General features: G+C 49.0%; 1 protein-coding gene across 5 annotated transcripts in view; it reads right to left on the bottom strand.

Annotated features, from left to right (window-relative positions):
• The window catches only part of Atp2b4 (ATPase plasma membrane Ca2+ transporting 4), a 104,896-nt gene that overhangs the window by 33,926 nt on the left and 50,439 nt on the right, over nt 1-20,531 (bottom strand). For 3 of the 5 annotated variants that reach the window (XM_057770424.1, XM_057770420.1, XM_057770422.1), the window contains exons 3-8: nt 7,495-7,692; nt 6,627-6,884; nt 6,033-6,158; nt 4,939-5,070; nt 3,441-3,476; nt 1,862-2,023 (exon numbers count right to left, since the gene is read on the bottom strand). In XM_057770424.1, coding sequence (XP_057626407.1) covers nt 1,862-2,023; nt 3,441-3,476; nt 4,939-5,070; nt 6,033-6,158; nt 6,627-6,884; nt 7,495-7,692 — 912 coding nt within the window. The remainder of the gene's footprint in view (nt 1-1,861; nt 2,024-3,440; nt 3,477-4,938; nt 5,071-6,032; nt 6,159-6,626; nt 6,885-7,494; nt 7,693-20,531) is intronic. The other 2 variants (XM_057770421.1, XM_057770423.1) reach the window with 1 other exon arrangement.

Here is a 20,531-nt window from a genome sequence, read left to right as displayed (position 1 = left end):
TCTCTTGGAAGATTGCTTTTTTTCCTTTGTTCAGAGATTCTGTCTAAAGCTCTTTCTCTCTCTGGATCATGGCCTTGAGGCCCTTTCTCCTAATAAACTGCACTTCTAAAGGGACTGTGGATCAGCTACAGGTGTGGACTGGCCACCACTTTATTAGCACCCCTGATGCATTAACAAGGTGGTCGTGATTGCATGCCATGGTTTCCCGAGCAGCAAATGCATCTGTCCACTTAGCGGTGTTCTGACTTTGACACTCCCGCCGCTGCTCTGTGCGTGTCCCACACCCTGGTCACAGGATGTCCTCACAGTGCTAGCGTCGCACCTACATGGCTTTTCCTAGCGTAGTTCATCAAGAAGATGACAAGGACAGCAACAACTTACACAGACCAGCCAAGCCTTCATGACCACTTCACAACAGCCCTAGGGCATAGATTAATATGAGCACTCCTGTTTCAAAGGAGACAAAGCCAGGGGCCAGTGAAGGAAGCTTCTGATCTAGCATACTGGTGTGGCAGCCAGCCTGATTTGCCCGAGACTCAATTTCTGGAACTTACGGTGAGAAAACTGAGAAAGTTTCAAGCACCTGGGATAGCTGGGGGGTGGGGACCAGTGGCTATCCTGAGGGCTAAGGATCAATATGTGCCCACAAGTGGCACAGCATTTGGGAAACAGCCTGACGCTTCAGGGGTCTCATGGCGAGGCCATGGGGATGGCAGCAGTGAAGGTAGATTAGCTTGGCTTTGGCTTGAGTAAGGCAAGGACCAGAGTAAGGAAGCAAGGCACCTGTGGTACAAAATTTAGAGATGCTCTGTTGTAGGAACTCATTCAGCCAATAGCTTTTAAGATACTGGCCCACTTTGGGCATGGGTTAAGGAATCTAGTTAAGGTTTCTGACCTAGGTACTGGGCTTAACAGGGGGCTTTTGCACCCACAGCTCAGCTCATCGAGTCTAAACAGAAGACTTCAAGGTAGTCAGAATGAGCTAAGTGCTGGATTGAAACACATTGACTAGGTCCATACATCCCCACCAGAACTTTCTGGAATACTTGAAATGCTCTCACTTGGTGCTGTCCAGTAAGACAGCTACTGGACATGTGTAGTTAGTGAATGTTTAAAATGCAGCTATCCAGCAGCAGACGGTGGCTGCTGTTGTGTCTATCATAGATTCTTGCAGACTCTCGGGCTCTGCCACGGACTTTCTGAAGGTAGCCTGCACTTCGGCAAGGACCTCTGGAGATCTGTACCCGGAGAAGCATGCTGAGTATGGTTAGCAGAAGCCCGAGGGCCAGACCTTGAGGGACACTGCACAAAGGCGTCATCCTTGTATCCCCCTTCCTGCTGCTCCCCTTAGCCAGAAGACAGCAGGAAAGTGTTGGGGTGGGTGATGGAGAAATCATTTGCCACCCTAGCTTTAGGATCCTTCTTCTAAATAGAGTCTCTCTAACCGGTCTTCCTTGTTCTCCAGTCTTTACTGTGTATTTATTGCTCCATACTGAGCCACAAGATTCTACCACCATGGGATTATGGGACAGGCAAGAGTTCTTATCTTCCTTCATGACCTTCCCCTGCTGTTTGGATGAGAGAGAGAGAGAGAGAGAGAGAGAGAGAGAGAGAGAGAGAGAGAGAGAGAGAGAGAGAGAGAGAGAGAGCTCAAGGCTATTAACCTTTATACGTAGGAGGAAAGACCTCTCCCAAAGCACAAGGAGTGGCCAGAGATACAACTATCTAGACCCCAGGAGCCACCCCGAAGTACCAGTGTCTTTCTGCCAGTCCTGTTTGGTGTAATGGGAAGACGATTGGAGTGGCCAGCACACAGGGCAGGTCTTCCGATCTACAAGGGGAGGCAGGCCTAGCTACTCACCCGCCTTTCCGATCTGCACAGCCAGGCGTGTGAGCTTGCCCTGCAGCACTGACTTCTCCTTCTTGGGCGCCTTGCTTATCTTCTTCTCCTTTTCCTCGCTGTCAACGCCCTCCTGGCTGTTGAGTGGCTGGATTTCCAAGGCCACTCCATCTTGGGTCTTTGCTAGGGTAGACACACGAATGGAACAGGTGAGCGGCAAGAATGGCACAGTGAGTGGCAGGCAGGTGGAAGGTAAGATGCCCTTCTGCTTTCTTCCTGGAATGTCCCTCGGGCCCCTGACCTCGCTTCTGACCATTCCTGACTCATGCCAGACTTCATCCACTTGGGCCTTTGGGGCAAATCTAACAACTGGAGATGGAGGATGCCTTTCAGGTCTGGATTTCTTCTTCATGACAACTTCCTGGCACCCCTCGGAGTCATGTGCCAGGTTTATAACAACAAGGGGATTAATCACACCACTAAGGCCATCACCAACAGCATCCTTTCTGGAATTCAGAGCTTAGAACAGTGAAGGTTTACTGTAGAAAGGGACCAAAGGGAAAGAAAGCCTAGTAGATGTTAGCATATAAGGGTCCTAGCCTATTCTGTTAAGAGTCCCACTCCTCCCAATCAGGGAAGAAACACAGACCCTCCCCTCAAGACTAAAACAATTCTTCAACTGCTTCTTACATAAGTTGAAGGACAAAGGAATGAAGTGGGCAACACAGCAGGACCTGAGCTGAGTATTCTGGGGTAAGAAAAGAAGCTGCCTAAAGACTTAGAATGAGGGGAAAGAGAAAGATGCACAGACAGGAAACCCATTTATTTCCCTTTCAGAAGAAGAATAAAGAGACTTGAAATACAAGCTTTTTCTGCTTAAGCCCTGGTGCTCTGCTATGGTGCTTTTACTTCTAAAGAGTACTGTGATGTGTGTAACAAGATTTAAAAAAAAACAACTTTAGGAACTATGTCAAGACTACTTCTTGCTGGTCCCCAGCATTCCTCCAACATCACCGCTTGCTTAGGAAGTCCCTCTTGAGATACAGTCTTTCCTGTCTGATGCACAAAAAAGACAGAGATGGGATGTAGACACAGCCACCAAGAGAAACACAAACCATATCAGGAGGAACAAAACAGACTGTGGCGAGAACAAAGAAAGAAGTGGGCAGAGAGGCAGAGAGAAAAGTCTCTCTCCAGAGCCTCTGAGCAGACGAGCAGAGAAGAAAAACAGACCAGAAGACACCGGTGAGCCAGCTAGCAGAGGAGGGTGCAGGAACTGCCCGGCCAATGTCCTCCACCACGACTTCCAGCCTAGAAACTGCCGGTGTGGACAGTGAAGAAGAGCTCAGCACTCTGGGAAGAACAGATCCGTGTCCCACACCCGAAGAATTCTGGACATGTGCTTCCTCAAGACAACAGCAGAGGGTGCTGCTGTCTTGCCTTGAGCCCACCCCCGGCTCTCTGCACCGTCCTCAGGAAGAGGCACTGGGCCACAGCAGCAGGTAACAGATTATGGAGAGGGAGGGAGACAGATGGCCTGGGAAGGTCTGGTTTGCGCGTGGGCAGATAGAGATGGCATATGAGTGGGTGGAGAGGTTACCTTTGTTGCGATTTTCAGAGACTCCTTGTTTTTTACCTGTTTGAACAAGAAAGAAAAAAGTGGGGTGGAGACCCAAAGTGACCACCAGTAAGAGATGATCAGATTTGCGTTTTGCTGGTTCTCTCCCAGCACAGAAGGCCCACAGCGAAGGAGGTGGCTGTAGGGCAGGGAGATACACATGAAGGAAGCTCACGTTCATTCATCCTTCCTATGGGTTCTAAGGAATCCTTGGATCGGACTGGAGCTGAGTGTTCAGACAAGGGCACACATGGTCACGTCTGAGCTTCTCCTGCCGCTAGGCTTGAGTCAAAACTCTTGAGAAAATTGGGGTGGGAGTTAGGAAGAGAGAGGCAGGAAATGTTTCGGCTTGTGGAAAGACCCTAAAAGGTGTCCCCTGGTCAATGCAATAGCACCAGGCAGGCTTCCTAAGTGTTCGTCTGAGAGCAGTTGTGGGAATGAATAGCTGGTCTGAGAGATGGTTCCTTACTCATAAACTGCTCTCTGCTAAGAACCTAAGATGATCCTTGGCCAAGTGGTAGAAACTGTTCTCTCCCCACAGCTCAGAAAAAGGTACGAATTTGGCATTAGCATCTGGTCTCTTTTTCCTGCTATTCCTCCAGGAACAAGTGAGTGACCAAGACTAGTCTAACTGCTTCTCGGGTCCCATTCTTCCGACTGTGCTTCTCTTCCGAGAGAGTTTCAGCGGGATCCATGTTTTCTTCAACTCGCCTTCCTTTTAGCTGTGATGGTTCATACTACTTAATGCATGAGGAAGAGAGGAAGGGGAGCGGAGGAGGACAATGGACACTTTGGCTGGAGCACCTTTCAGTCACCCAGTGTAGGGCTAACTCAGTCCTCACAACCTACCAAAGATACAGGAATTCAGGTTCAAATGAAATATGGCTGGAGGGCTTTGAGCCAGGATTTGGTGGTTTTTATCAGAGCACCCTAGAGACGTATGCCAGTGTGTGTGTGTGTGTGTGCGTGTGCACATATATCTATACACTATGTGTGTGCCTGGTGTCCACACAGACCAGAAGAGGCTATAGGATTCCCTGGAACTGGAGTTATAGGTGGTTATTAGCAGCTGCATGGGTACTGAAAACCAAACCCACGTCCTTTGCAAGAATAGCAAGTGCAACCGGGAGGTGGTTGCACATTCCTTTAATCCCAGCATTCGGGAGGCAGAGGCATGTAGATCTCTGTGAGTTCGAGGCCAGCCTGGTCTACAAAGTGAGTTCCAGATCAGTCAGGACTACACAGAGATACTCTGTCTCACAAAACAAAACAAATAAACAAAAAGAGTAGCAAGTGCTCTTCAACCACTGAGCCATCTCTCCAGCCCCACAAGTGACATCTGCATCTTGGCGAGGAGCTTGGGTATCTGTCGCTTCATCCCAGTAGACTTTTCTAATGGGTTTTCCATCTGGATCTGTTCTCTGACCCTTATTCCATTCACAGAGATGGAGAATTTCATTCCCACTCGGCATGCCCTTACCTTTCTTCTTCTTATCCTCCTCCTCCTCCTCCTCCTCACTGGCCCCTAAGAGGGTGAAGATGATTCCAGTCTGGGAGTTGATCCCCACGGCAGTCACCACCATCCGGCCAGAACCTTCCATCACATGAGTCCCTATCAAAGGGAAGGGAGAAGTCAGAGACGAGTGCTGTTGGATATTCTTAGCTGCGATTTGGTACGAAATACAAACTTAAAAGCACAGTGATGCCTTTTTTTTTATGGGCAGTACTCTGATTAGAAGGCAGTAAGAGAAAGCCAAGAGATGAACCCGTTTAAACCAGACCAAGGAAACAGAGGTCCTTTAAGGCTGATGTATTAACTTTATGCCATCTTCCCAAATAGCAGGGCCCCTAAAACACTCACTTTATGAAAAACTTCTTTCAGGTTACTGACATCCCTGTATCAAGGACTAGTCTATAGTGTTATTTTGTTTGTGCTATAACAAATAAAGCTTGCCTGAGGATCAGAGTGTGGATGAGCCACTAGTTAGCCATAGAGGCCAGGCAGTGGTGGTGCACACCTTTAATCCCAGCACTTGGGAGGCAGAGGCAGACAGATCTCTGTGAGTTCAAGGCCACCCTGGACTACACAAGATTGGTCCAGTCTAAAAGAGAAACAGAGACAGGCGGTAATAGCTCACACCTTTAATTCTAGTACTTGGGAGTCACATGCCTTTAATCCCAGCACTAGGGAGTTGGGGACAGGAAGGCATGACTGGGCAGAGAGAAAAATATAAGGCGGGAGGAGGCAGGAGCTAAGGCATTCGGTCTGAGGACTTGAAGAGACAGGATACCCCCTTCGGTCTGAGGATTTCATAGAGAAGAACTAATGCTGCCTGCTCGGCTTCTCTTCTCTAGCTTTTCGGCTTTTACCCTCTAATATCCGACCTCCGGGTTTTTATTATTAAGACCAATTAGAATTCGTGTTACATCACCCAAATGTTTCTATTCCATCTGAACCCAAGAGATGAAGAAAGGATGGAGCATTCCCTCTACTCAGAGGGAATAGGGCCCAGAACCCGTGAATTGGCTATCTGGGGGCCATGGCATGATAACCTGGGCAACCAGAGGTTATACCTGAGAGCAACATGGGATCTTTGTCCAGAGATTTCTTGACATGATCTGATTCTCCAGTCAGAGAGCTCTCATCAATCTTCAGGTCATTCCCCTGAATTAGGATTCCATCTGCAGGCAGCAGGTCACCTAGTGCATAAGGGGAAGAGTCACACTGAGGCCAAGCAGGTAAGAGCCAGCATCTCTATGCCACCTTGGGCCTGCTCTCCTGGTAAAATCTACAGGGCTATGGTCCCGTGAGAAGCCCAAGAGCATCTAATTCTAGAGCTGGGTGGGGTTCAGTGGCAGAGGGCCCACTTACACTGCAAATGGCACTGGGCTTGATCTTAGGATCACACAGCTCCAACTGACACCTTCCTGAGGCCTAACTATTATATACCTTGACTCCTAAATCATAGAGAACACAAGTATGACAATCTCTTGGAAGAGTCGGCTATGGCTTTCTCCAGAATTTCTTCCCACAACCTCCCTAAATTCTACTGACAAGTTACCACACGCTGAGGGTTTATTTGGGGGAGGTTCAGAAACTCCTAGCCCCTCATGTCAATGGACTTGCTCCTCACATGTGTGTAGGCCGGAGAAACATGGTGTTCTTACCGTATTTGATCTGGGCAATATCTCCCACCACAATCTCAGCCACTGGGAGTTGGATGAGCTGGCCATTCCGGATAATGCAGAATTTCTGCTCGAGCTCAATGCGGCTCTGTAGCCCCCGGAACTGCTTCTCCTTGCTCCAGTCATTGAAGGCCGTCACTAACACCACAATGATCACTGAGGTAAGGATGGCCGCACCCTCAATCCAGCCGGTTTCCGCTTCTTCCTCTTCATCTGGGCTACCTGAAGCCTGACCACATACTATCCAGGAATGAGAGAAAGAGTCATTGAACCTCTACAAGATGGAAGGTCAAGGGAAGAGAGCAATAGAAAATAACATTCTGAAGTGAAGGGCTGCTCTCCAAGGAAATCAGAGGGTAGCAGAATGAACTCCCATCTCATCATCACTAGATCTATTTGTGTTCATTACGAAACTGCACAAAATATGCCAATGCAAGGCACACGAAGTGCAGCTGGGGCTCACTGCTATTTCCCATAATGCCAAGCACTATGGTCAGGACACACTGAGATACAGAAGTAAGGATACAGGATGGGTGGCGTTCTGAGTGAGGATGTGGTAGGGGAAGGGGGACAGTTAGGAGAATGGCTTCCTACCTCCTGGTCATTCTCCTTTGCAGAGCATTCTGGACAACAGGAACATTGTATACTACAACCTGTCAGCTACTGGTACTAAGTACGGTTGCTGGGTAACAGGAACACTGTGTACTACAACCTGTCAGCCACCGGTACTAAGTACGGTTGCTGGGTAACAGGAACACCGTGTACTACAACCTGTCAGCCACCGGTACTAAGTATGGCTGGTGCAGGGAATGGATCCAGGTCAGCCACATGGGGCCGCTTAGACACTCACTTTCATTATCTCCGCCAGGGGGTCGATAGAAGGACAGGACCAGGGAGACGATGGCTGCGATCTCCAGGATGATGAGAGTGACATCCTGCAGGGCTTCCCACACTAATTCTAAGAAAGTCTTGGGCTTTTTTGGAGGTATCAAGTTCTGTCCAAAAACAAGTCTACGCTTCTCCAGATCTAAAGGGTTCCCAGATAGACCTGAGAAGGAGACAAGAAAGAGAAAAGGGGGTGAGAGGTGATATCAGAAGTCAACTTAACGGTCTAATTATTTATTTACTTATTTTTATCTATCTGTCTATCTGTCTATCTATCTATCTATCTATCTATCTATCTATCTATCTATCTATCTATCTATCTGTATATGCGTCTCTCTGGGAATGTATATGCCATGTATGTATGTGTGCCTGTAGAAAGCAGAGGGAGCAGTATCAGATCTCTTGTGAGCTGCCTAACATGGGTGCTGCCACCACAATCCAGGTTTTTCTAGTGACTGAGCAGCAAGACTATCATGGCTAAACCCTCGGACACCACAGGAAGTGCAAAGGGCAGAATCTAGCATAAGGAAAGAACTCCTGATCAGCAAAGGTGGATCTTTGCTGAAAACAGCTGGAAGATGTTTACACCTAGATACAATATTCCAAAGGAGCCAACACTTGATCTTGTGTTGAGACTTTGTGGTGCCAAGAAAGGGGGAGGGTGTCTAAAATGACCCTCAAGAAGCAGAGGAGGAAAAGGTTAAACAGACCAACGTGAAATACTATGGAGTGTATGAAAATGTCAAAGTGAGCCGCCTTCCAGAGGGCCCTTTAGAGGTATTTTAGTGCCAGCTGCTTTGACAGATATCAGTGTGCCATGGAATGTCTGACTTACAAACCAGAAGACTGTGTACGGGATAATAAAAGGCATGAACTAAAAAAACAAATAAAAAGACCTCTGTCTAGTTATGAGACCTGGAATGGGGGTGCAGTGGGAATGTGGCCAACCACCCTGGTTGGCTCAGCACCCCGGGACTATGGAACCTTTAAAGGTTTAGAAACGAGCAAAGGGTGACAAGATGGCTTCAGCACGGGGCTTTTGCTTCCGGTGACCAGGCTAAGTAGATTTCTGTTCCGCTCTAAGAACAGAAGCTCTGGAATGTTCTTGGGATGCACAGGACCCTTCTCTCACAGGACAATGCAGATGCTGGTGATGACCTGAACAAGCTGGCTCACACGTGAGGGCCAAAAGAACCAGTCACTTGATCCAGGCCACGCAAGGCGGAGGCAGAGGCTACCCATGTGTCTTCATTCCACGTTGTGGGAGCTATACATCACTGAAGTAGAATCCTCAAGACGAAGTAGTCTTAGGTGCGTCACCCCTGCTGTTCTGTCTACTAGAACCTCCAACAAAAGTGCGGCTGTTTTACCTACTGCTAAGTACTTGGTATGAACTAGACACAGTATTGCAGCTCAGGCTGAATAAGAACCAAGTAAAGCCATGAAGTTTCCAGGTATTACATGGTTCTTGACAGCCAGCATTTTCCCCACTAAACCAGAACATGTAATCAGCCCACACATACTCCCAGGGTGGAGGTGGGGAGGCAGAATTATACTCCATAGCTTCCCACAAATTTTGGCCCCTCTTCTGGACCCTAGACAGGTTCCAGGTTGAGGGAAGCCTTACACAGCTGTGAAGAGCAGTCGGCATTCATTAAGTTCTTTACATAGTGCAGCAAATTACTTGTTTTTTTTTTTTTTTTTCTGTTTTGGCTTTGGCACTGGACGCTGTTGGCTGCCTGTTTGGTGGGTTCCCCACAGGTAGGGTGGGGCAATCTTTGTCTTGAAAACAGGTCAGCAGCTGTGGAAGCTCAGCCTCAGGGGCAGAGGATACACCGCTGAGCTTCACACAAAGTAAGGAAATGTGTGTGCCTGGGAGGGAGAAGGACAGCATGGAGTCCAGGATGTCAGGGACTCCACACTGGGTCATCACTTCCAGTGGTGAGGTGAGGGATTGGCACTGTGTGAGGGTGAACGTTCTTCTTTTTCACTGAACAGCACAGAGCAATGTGCCCGGAGGAAGGAAGGGGCTAAGCTTTAGGAAGACCTCAAGGCAGAAAAAGATCTTGAAAATGGGCAAATGCGCACACAGCAAACAGAGGCTGCAGGGTGGGAGGTGGCTACCATTTTCCCAAGCTTACTCCAGCAGCCAGAGAGGAGAGCCCCCTGGCTCTGAGAGGGAGGAGTCAGAAACAGGCTGGAGGTAGAGCTGGGCAGGATGGGATGATTTCACATCACCCTGTTCACCCTGTGCAGCGAGAGGCTGGAGGGCACGGAGGCAAGGGGCAGGGAACTGTTTGGGGACATGGTGCCTGAGACTGTAATCCAGGGCCCCATCACTCAGCATTAAGGTCCCTCAGTCCAGCTGAGCCCCCAGTTGGGCTCCACAGGGGAGCAAGGATGGGTTCGAAGCACTAGAAGCCAAGTTTCTTCCCAGCCTCCTCCGCCTGTCCTGCCCTGGGAAGTCAGGTTCCCAGTCAGGAAGGCAGGGAAGGGCCTGGGAAAAGAGTGTTCTGGGCAGGGCATCTGGATCCCCAGGCAGGCAGGAGCAGGGGGGCCGGGAGGCAGGGCTTGCTGGTCCTTTGCCCTAGGGGACCAGAGAGGGCAGAGCTGTGCCAGCTCCGGATTATTGCCCTGGATGGACAGACTGACTTGAGAGAGACAGAAGTTCAGATACTTTGCTTATCTACTCAGGGTGTTTGGCAAAGATGTGGATTCACAACTCCCAGGGAGGAAATGTCCTTCCTTTCTTTGGTAAGGGTCCCCCGTGTATTGTGAGGGTGACCAAGGAGTTAAAGATCAGAGCCAGGTGTGGTGACTCAGGCCTGTATTCCCAGCATTCAAGAGCTAAAGCAGGAGGGATGGTGGCAAGTTCAAGTTCATCCTGGACCACAGGTCAGCCTGTGCTATAGAACCCCATCTTTAAAAACCTAAAGAGCTACTAAAGATCACTCTAAGGGACACCTCAATAGTTAACCAACACTCTCCCCAAAGTGAGTCTGCCTGAGCAACCTCCGTCAGTGTGCAGAGGCAGGGTGACCACTTACCCTGCCTGGCTCTCATATTAATACCTAATGATCACCGTGTGCGCTCTCTCTCCCCTCCACCCTTGCTCTCCCTCTCCCGTTCTCAGTCGGCTCCACAAAGATCTTTTTTTTTTTTTTTTTTTGGATTTTCGAGACAGGGTTTCTCTGTAGCTTTGGTGCCTCTCCCGGAACTAGCTCTTGTAGACCAGGCTGGCCTCGAACTCCCAGAGATCCGCCTGCCTCTGCCTCCCAAGTGCTGGGATTAAAGGCGTGCGCCACCACCGCCCGGCTCACAAAGATCTTTTTAAATATGGAAGGCAGTACATGTTACTCATCTTCCCAAACCTGTGTGACTTTTCCGTGGAGTGAACCTGGGCACTAAGACCCTTGGTAGCCTCCAAGGCCACTTAGGGGCCTCTGGCATTTATCTCTTCCTATTTCCCAGTCTTCCTCGAGCTCAGCATCCCTTCCTTTACTCTCTGAACCTACCCCCCCATCCCCACTCTGAACCTACCCCCACCCCCACTCTCTGAACCTACCCCCCATCCCCACTTCAGCCTTTGCACAGCTGTTGCCACCTCTTTCTCCAACAGAGTCTCTCTCTGGGCTGCCCCTCCCATCCTTCGGGTCTCTGTCTCCATCTTGGGGAGACTGAGGTCGCCCTTAGCTGTGGCACTCCCCATTTCCCAGGTCACTCTCTAGCTTCCTTCCACATCTCTCATCCCTACCTAACACTGAGGCCTTATTCATCTATTGCTCGACTCCCCCATCCCTCCCAGAGCAGGGTGCTTGTCTTTCTTTGTTCCTGAGGCCTATGGCAGCACCTGGTACGCGCGCGCGCGCGCGCGCACACACACACACACACACACACACACACACACACACACACACACACTCCAGCCTGCCGAATGAACTGAGGGGACGAGTAATGAATGAAGCTGCTAACGTTGAAGTGATTGCTGTGTGACAGGTACTTCACCAGGCAGACTTTGCGTCTCATCCAAATATCAAAGGTCAGCAGAGGCAGCTATCATGGACCCTATCGGACGTGCAAAACAGCTAAGGCTTGAAGAGATAATGGGCTCCTGGTGTGAGCAGGGGCAAGGTCTGCATTACCCACAGGAGGCAGCTGGGTGCCAGCCTATACCCAAAGGGTCCTGGGACATGAGGGCAGTAGGGCTCAACTAAAGCCCCATTCTTATTTTTTAAAATATTTATTATTATTATATATACAACATTCTGCCTCCATGTATGCCTGCAGGCCAGAAGAGGGCACCAGATCTCATTACAGATGGTTGTGAGCCACCATGTGATTGCTGGGAATTGAACTCAGGTCCTCTGAAAGAACAGTCACAGCCGGGCCGATGGTGGCGCACGCCTTTAATCCCAGCACTCGGGAGGCAGAGGCAGGTGGATCTCTGTGAGTTCGAGACCAGCCTGGTCTACAGAGCTAGTTCCAGGACAGGCTCCAAAGCCACAGAGAAACCCTGTCTCGAAAAACCAAAAAAAAAAAAAAAAAAAAAAAAGAACAGTCACTGAGCCATCTCTCTAAAGCTTCATTCTAGTGTGACTGACTTCCCTAGGTTTCCTGGGACTGCCCAGGTTTCAGTACTGGTAGCAAATGGGCAGGTTGCCACAGGGTTGGCCCACTCACCTCTGTACTTCGGAGCAAGCCAGCGCTGCCCTTATGGGCTATGACTGGAGGGGTTGGTTCCTGCCCTTTTCCTATCCTCAGGGATGGTGGCTTCATCATCGTGGGCCAGCCTATGAAGCCTGTGCTCATCAAAAGGCTCCGATGGCCTTTTCTGGACTCAGGCAAATGAAAGAAAATACATTCTAGATAATACACAAGGTGAAAGCTGCTCTCACCTAGATGTTCTCACAGAGGAACACACTTGTTCCCTCTTGCCCTTTTCTTTGAACCACACGTGTGTGTGTGAGTGTGTTCAGGCACTCGCATGCTGTGCACACACATGTGCTGCACATGTAGAAGTTGGCTCTCTCCTTCCACTACGTAGGTCTGGGGGATCAGACTCAGGCCGTCAGCTTTGGCAGCTGGCATCCTTACTCACCGCGCCATCTCGCCTGCTCCACACCCATCGCCTATTTTCTGCTCATCAATCTGCCCCGCCTTCAGTCACACGCAGACTGTACAATAGCTCCCTTAAGAAGTCAAGTGGCTGTCCGGGTTCCCAGAGTGCTCGGCAGGAGGGCAGGGAGGGCCCTGGATGTCGGCCTGGGAATCCTCTCTGACATGTGGTGCGGCACAGGAAAGCCATGTGGGGCTGGGAGCTCTGCCAATTTCCAGCTTTGGGCTTGCCACTCCATTCTTTCCACCCTAGAGAGGCTTCCCAGGCCTGAGCTCAGTGGCCATAACCTCGCATGAATAGCTGCCCAGCTCAGAAAGAGGTTTTGGGCCCTGATTTCCACGGTGGCTTCCCAACTACTTACACAGCCTGCTGGAGAGGGGAGGGAGGACTTGGCAAGAACACTGTACAGAAAACACAGGAAAGGGGGTTCCCTGAGAAATTCACGAGGAAAAATTGTCTCTGAGAACGTGAGAGAGACAGCCCCACCCAGACCGAGAGTGCTTCTAACCCTTAGAACCAGACTGAGCGCATGGGCTGGGAGGGGCAAAGGGAATGTGCATCTGTGAAGTCAGTGCCCACGCCCATGCTGGGAGTTGTGGGGTCCTTGTCCAGGCTGTTCAGGCCAGAGCCAGCAACAGTGAGCATTGGTGTCTGCTACAAGCCTATGTAGTAGGACCCAGGACAGGAGGAGTGGGGCCCAGCCTGACGTGGTGTGACTCGAGCAGGAAAGGGCCTGGGCCAGCCTCCTGCTGACACCAAAGACGGTGTGGGCAGAGGCGCCTCTTATCAGAGCAAGCTCAGCCCCAAAAAGGGTGGGTCTAGGTCAGACATCATGAGGGACTTCCCAGATGTCTGAATTATGATACCGTGCCAAAGGAGTTGAAAGAAAAGCCTCTCCCATACAGATAGTGCAAGGGAGAAGTTTCTTGAGGTTGATTGAAGGCAGCCATCTATTGGAACATGAGAACAGACACTGGGTACATTTCAAGATCTGGGTATGTAGTTCAGTGGTGGAGAGCTTGCCGGGCTGACGGAAACTCGAATTCTATTCTCTGGCCTTACCTCTAAAATAAAAATGTATCTCCAAGTCCTTCTTAAAATACTGGACAGGCTTCTAAGGAGAGGAGTAGCTTAAGAGCAGAGGGTCTATGGGGTGGAGCCAGCTCCTTTTCCTAGCCAAAAGCTGTGCTTTCAAGCAATGCACAGCACCTTTTCTGTTTCAACACATCCAGATCAACACAGATATAGCCAGGAGACACACTGCTCTGGATTCCCACCGCTGAGATGGAGGGGAACAGACACACGGTCAAAGTAAAAGGGCTCTGACTGGGTGGTGGTGGCACACGCCTTTAATCCCAGCACTCCGGAGGCAGAGGCAGGCGGATCTCTAAGTCGGAGGCCAACCTGGTCTACAGAGTGAGTTCTAGAACAGCCAGGGATACACAGAGACACCCTGTCTCAAAAAACCAAAACCAACAACAATAAAAAAAAGAGGACACTGGACTAGACAACAACAGTGTTCCCTCCAGGGTGGCAGCTTCCCCAGGGTCCATCTTTAGCAACCTCCCACCCCTACTCCATCCCAGCTCCGACATAGGGAAGAGGAAGTCCCCAGAGCACCCGCCCTCTTCATTCCTCTGCTCTGCCACCTTCCTGCGCTGCACGCATGTGCTTCCCACCAGCGTCATGTTCCCAGTGCTCACACCTTTGAGCTAAATAAAAAGAGCGAAAGCCCTACTTCTAAGGGGAAACGCAACTGTCTGCCTCAGCCAAGGAAGGAACACCAATTTCCTTTCCCTCTTGCTGAAGGTTCAAGGTAACACAACTGAAAGGTTCAAGAGAAAGTAGGAGGAGCTGGGGGAGATAGCTCCATTGGTAGGGCACTTGCCTAACATGTACAAAGCTGTCGATTCAGTCCCCAGCACCACCATATAAAACAAGGCAAGGAAGTACAACTTTGTAATCCCAGCACTTAGGAAGTGTAAACAGGAGGATCAGAAGTCCAAAGTCACCCATAGCTACATAGCATCTTTGAGGTCAGCCTAGCCTACACGAGACCCTGTCTCAAAAGGAGAAAGAAAAAGAAAAAGAAAGAGCTGAAGCTATGGCTCAGCAGTGAAGAGCTCTGCTACTCTTGCTGAGGACCTGGGTTCAGTTCCCAGTGCATACAAGGTGGCTCACAGTCATCTCTAGCTCAGTTCCTGGGGATCTGATGGCCTCTTCTGACCTACTCTGGTACTGGACATGAACATGGTACACATACATACATGAGGGCAAAACACTCATACACACAAAATAAGTTAAAAAGAAAACCAAAGCAGAAGCCAAGAATGGAGCATGCCTATCATTCCAGCATTTGAGAGGTTAAGGCAGGAGAATCAATGTGAATACAAGGCCAAACAACCAACAAACAAAAAACCCCACTCACCTCAAATTAGAGGCTGGAATGTAATTCAGAGGAAGAGGGAATAGGAGGCTGCTATTCACACACTAATTAGACAAAAAAGGCAAACCAAACTCAAGAACATGTAATACTTGGAAGAATTGTGGCTGAGTTCCCGAGTCTCCCCTGAGTCTCCCAGCACTGAGGTGCCAAGCCCGGGGAGAGGAAAAGGCAGGGGCACTTCCAGATCCAGAAGACCTCACTGTACTCTCCTGTCGAGGGCTCTAACCCCTGCCCGGTACATGGTGCCCATAAACTCAGATGCTCAGCTCTGGGCAAGGAGGGGCTAGATGGCTAAGGGTTGACAGAGTGTGGGATTGGGTGGGGACAGCTCTCCCAGCCTAATTCAGCCCTAGGCATAAAACTTAAACTAGACAGGGACATTCCCAGGTGCCAGAAAGCCTCCCTGTTGGGGCGGGAGGCCACCTTCACCTGCCTTTGTCCTCCAATCCTCTCATCCTCCAGATGTTATGGAAACCCTACTCACTCCTCCACCAGGCATTAAGAATTTCTCTAATGAAGCCACAGGCCCAGCTCACACTGCTCACACTGGCCTACACCCAGGGCAGTTAGCCCGTTCTCGCTGTTTGGATCAGGCTGTGCGCATGTGTCCCATCGCCTCCCTGCAAGATATCCCTCCAGTGTGAGACTCGCACCTTAAATGAGCACTAGCAGATTTACCCAAGGTGTGATGGCCCAGTGGACCAGAGAACGCTGGTCTCTGCAGCCAGGCCCAAAACATATGCTAGGAAGGAAGCTGGCAGCCCTGGGGAGGTGGGACAAGAGTCCACAGAGAAGGCCATGGCAGAGGCTGTAACGAGAGGTTGTGCCTTTCAGATTCATAAGTTCTGCCAAACTGATATTCCAAAATGAACATTAGAGAGGAAAGGAAGCCAGAGAAGCCAGGCCCCTGCCTCTGTCCCACCTACACTATCTGTATTCAGTGACCTAGCTCGTCACTTTCCCCAACACTAGCATTCCCTAAAATGGTGGAATCTAAGTATGTGTGTGTGTGGTCGGGGAGGGTCATGCTCTGCCTTTTGGAGAGCAGGGAGAAAGTATTAGAACTTTCTATATTACCTCGGCCATTTTTCTCCTTCCTTCCTTCCTTCCTTCCTTCCTTCCTTCCTTCCTTCCTTCCTTCCTTCCTTCCTTCCTTCTTTCCTTCCGTTTTCCTTCTTTTTTTGGTTTTAGTTTTCTGAGACAGGGTTTCTCTGTGTAACAGCTCTGCCTGTCTATCCAGGGACTCACTCTGTAGACCAGGCTGGCCTCTGATTCACAGAGCTCTGCCTGCCTCTGCCTCTCAGATCCATTTCTATGCCTGCACATCCTACTGTATAAAGAAGTTTAGTGTTAGGAGCAGAGCAGCAATGATTCAGATGTGTCACAAGTGAACATTTACTGGGCATGTATCAGTTTTTTTCTAGATTGATAATGCTACTAGAATTACAGCTTAGTGATGAACAGCTGTCTCGCACTGGCAGACCTCAGTTTGATCCCCAGCACCTTTCTGGGGGTGGATTTGATTGATTTCAGTCTGCCCTGTAGGGGAAGAGCCAAATCCTAGTATGTTCCAGAGAGTACTAAGATGTCCACATCCAAGTAGCACATGGTGGCAAGAACACAGTAAAACCCCCGAGATCTTAAGGTGACAGGAGTTGTTCATCTAAATCTTGAAATCAGTGAACTCCAGATAATAATTTAGTTTGTCTTCAAACAGGTTCTTCTCCCTCTGGTCATTCCCCAAAGAATTTCATCATCCCGAACTCAACAGCTGCTCAGTAGTTAGGGAAGACAAGGATGCTCGCATTGTAGACTAGGAACACTCTGGAAGGGGAATAACCAGCACACAGCATGGCCATGCTGGAGTATCCCTAGGCAATCCTTAGATGCCACAGAGGGGTGGGGTCGAGCTCCCAAGCCCCTCTTTTCCATTGGTCTGTCATCTTAGCTCCTGTGCTGTGTGTCTCCTCAACACTGTTCTTCCTCCACACAGCACAAGAGCGAGAGCTGAGAATTATCTTTCATGTGTGTGTGCAACTTCTATTGACTTGTAGGCTCTGTGGGAGGAGACAGCGTGTGCTGTCATGGTCGCCAATGCGAGGCCATCCCCTGAGGAGGTACTAGTTGTTGCTTGCTGTTGGAGGCAGGTCAGAGGACCAATGCGAGGCCATCCCTGAGGAGGTACTAGTTGTTGCTTGCTGTTGGAGGCAGGTCAGAGGACCTTAACTGCTGTGCTGCTGTACAGTTCTGTAGGGAGGGATGATGCGGAAGGCTAGAGATGGTACGAGACATAAAGCCCAACCAACATTATATCCAAATTCAACAGAGATGGTCTTAGCCACTGAAAAGCAGCCCTATGTCAGTGATTTGTAGTTTATTTAAAGCTTCCTTTTCTGATCCTTTTTCTCTATGCCCAGAACTTCCTCCCATCTGCCAGCCTACCTGCTCCCCAGAAGACAACATTTCTCCTACCTAGGGTGGTGTGGCAGAGGGGGCACATGGAAGGCTCCTATGTGGAAGAAAGAATACATCCTTCTATCCAGTCCAAAAGGTCTCTCACCCAGTTTCCTCCTTCCACACTAAGGAGCGCTGTGACTGAGAACATGCCTCCTCAAGACAAGGGGATGGTCACTCCAGATTCACCAAGTGTTCCCTCCTCAGGAAGCCCTGAGATGGGAGGGGCAGCTCAGAGGATAACAGCTATTTCCTAGCCCAAGTCCCCTGAACTGCTTTGCTCTAGGAGACTTAGAGAGATTTCTGGAAATGGGGCATAGAGAGAAGATGAGAAAAGGGGGATGGAGGAATTAGGGTTGAAAATTTAGCCTGGATTACACAATGAGGCTCTGTTGAGAGGAAGATGAACTGGGATGGGGGAGGGGCTCATGAGGCCCAGCGCCCCCCGCCCCAGAATCTATCTGTAGTTAATAATTGGGGGGGGGAGTGAGAAAAGAGACTTTTCACCCCCAGGGTACCTGGTAAGGTACCCATGCTCCTGTAAATAAGTACACAGCTTTTCATCCATGTTTATGTAACAACTCTAGTGAAATTCAATGGGTCATTAGAAGAGGAGGAGGAAGACGAGACAGACAACCAGAAAGTGGAAGGGGGATGAGTCAGAAAGATGAGGTCATCAGTGGGAATGAGGTGGAATGAGAGGGTGATGGTGAATGTGACCAAATGTACTGCACGCATGTATGATGCATCGCACACATGTATGACATGTTGGCATGAAGTCCAGTATTAGACATAAATAATAATTTAATATTATAAACTTTTTAAAAAAAGATATTTGGAACTGGGGAAAAAAAGCAAGAAAGTGAAAAAGGGTTCCATTGGGGTAAAATGCCAAGTCCCTCTACTGACAAGCCCACACTGACAAAGTGTCCTATAAACTCCCAGTCCTGTGTCTCATCTTAGACAAAGCCATAAAGACAGGTATCTGGGAGCTGGAGCAATGGCTAATACTTGCTGCTGTTGCAGAAGACCTGGGTTCGGTTCCCAGCACCCGAATGGTGGCTCACAACCACCTGTAACTCCAGGTTCAGCGGGTCTGATGCCCTATTTGAATTCTGCAGGCAACAGGTTTGCACACGGTATATAAACATAATATGTAAACAAAACACTGACACACATAACGTCAAGTAAATAAATAAACAAATTTAGACTGGAGCCTCTGGCTTCTTCCACATCTTCCCTCCCCTTCTTATTTCTCAAAAATGTCCCTCCTCTTTTTTGGTCACCCTCTTAACTTTGTGGATACTCACTGTTGAATGCTGAGGTTGTCCAGCACCAACCCCTCTCCCCGCCCAGGGTCTTCTTTATTCTAACCTACTCTAGGCTGAGGAGCAACAGTTGCTCCAACACATTAATGCGATGCTGGGATAGTCCTAGTGGGTGCATTGACCCAAATCCACATTTATCAGACATTAAAATTCAAAAGCAGGCGCTGGAAAGGTGGCTCAGCAGTTCAAAGAGCTTACTACTCTTGCAGAGGATCTGAATTCAGTTTCCAGTACCCACATGTCAGCTCACAGTTACATGTAACTATGGTGGTTTGAGTAGGTATGCCCACCATAAACTCATGTGTTTGACTCTTTGATCCACAGGGAGTGGCACTATGAGGAGGTATGGCCTTTTTGGAGGAAGTGTGTCACTGTGGGGGTTCAGATGTTTAAGCATAGGCTCAGTGGCACATAGTTCTTTTGGGGCTGTCTGAAGATCAAAATATAGAACTCTCAGCTCCTTTTCCAGCACCGTGTCTGCTTGCTTGCCATGATGACAATGGACTAAACCTCTGAAATTGTAAACCAGCCCCAATTAAATGCTTTCCTTTATAAAAGTTGCCATGATCATGGTGTCTCTTCACAGCAACAGAAACCCTAACTAAGTCAGTTCCAGGGGATCCATGACACTAACTTCTGGCATCAGCATACATGATGTACATAAATTCACTCAGGTGCACGCTAGTGCGCATGCGCGCGCACACACAAAACACCTTTTAAAATACAAAATGAACTTTAGGTCCTCTTCACTTCTGTGCACAAGAGGAAACATAACATTAATAGACTGTGAGCCAGAAAATCGATACTGCTCTCCTGGTACAAAGACCTCAGGCAGGTCATTAAAACTCTTTAGCTTAGCAGAGAATATTAAGTTCAAGTGCTAGTCAAACAGCAAACTCAATCAATAAAAAGGAAAAAAAAAAAACAAAACCCAAGTCCCGTCTGCCTCTAGAATTGTATAGAGGCTAACAAAATCATGTTAGTGTCAAAACCCCCAAGTTTCCTTAAGCCACCTTATTAGGCACAATTCGAAAAGTTGCATCTATACTAAACATGCTGTCAATCCAAGCCAACAATAAAAGAAAAAGGGCCATGCTCTGTTTCCCTCACCACCAACCCCTGCCCCAAAAGTCAGGCTAGTTTCAAATTCCCAGACTCATAGAATTCCCAGAGCAACCAGGACTTCTGGCAAACGCTCTTCCACTCCAATCCACTCAAACTTATTTCATCTTGTTTTCGAACTAGAATTCAAGCTCACTCCCTTATCTTTATTCCCAGTATGAACCAGCAGGAGCCTCCCACAGGTGACAAAATCATAGGCTGAGTGGCATCGGCGAGTGGTCTTCTGGTAATTTTTTATAGAAGGTAAGTTGTCATAATTCCATGAAAGGGTTAGAGAAACGGGAGGAAAGTCTGGATCCTGCTCTTAGGAGCCCCCAGGTTTTAGCTTATTGGATTCCTGAGTCCACTTTGTGAAAGAAACATCTGACCTGAACAATAAAAAGATGAAAACAGAACCATCCAGCCTCAGTTCTGACGGGTGTCTGTAAAGAAAAACCTGCAGGTCTCAGGAAAGCACCACACGGTACATCCTCTCCTTAGAGCCCACACTGCTCTATGTCACTGAGAAAGAAGCTCAAAGGACACAGGCTTGGTGG

Source organism: Chionomys nivalis, chromosome 5 (genome assembly GCF_950005125.1).
Source record: "Chionomys nivalis chromosome 5, mChiNiv1.1, whole genome shotgun sequence".
NCBI classification, from domain to species: Eukaryota; Metazoa; Chordata; class Mammalia; order Rodentia; family Cricetidae; genus Chionomys; species Chionomys nivalis.
Note: the sequence above shows the minus strand (reverse complement) of the source record. Positions and strands in the feature narration are given on the sequence as shown.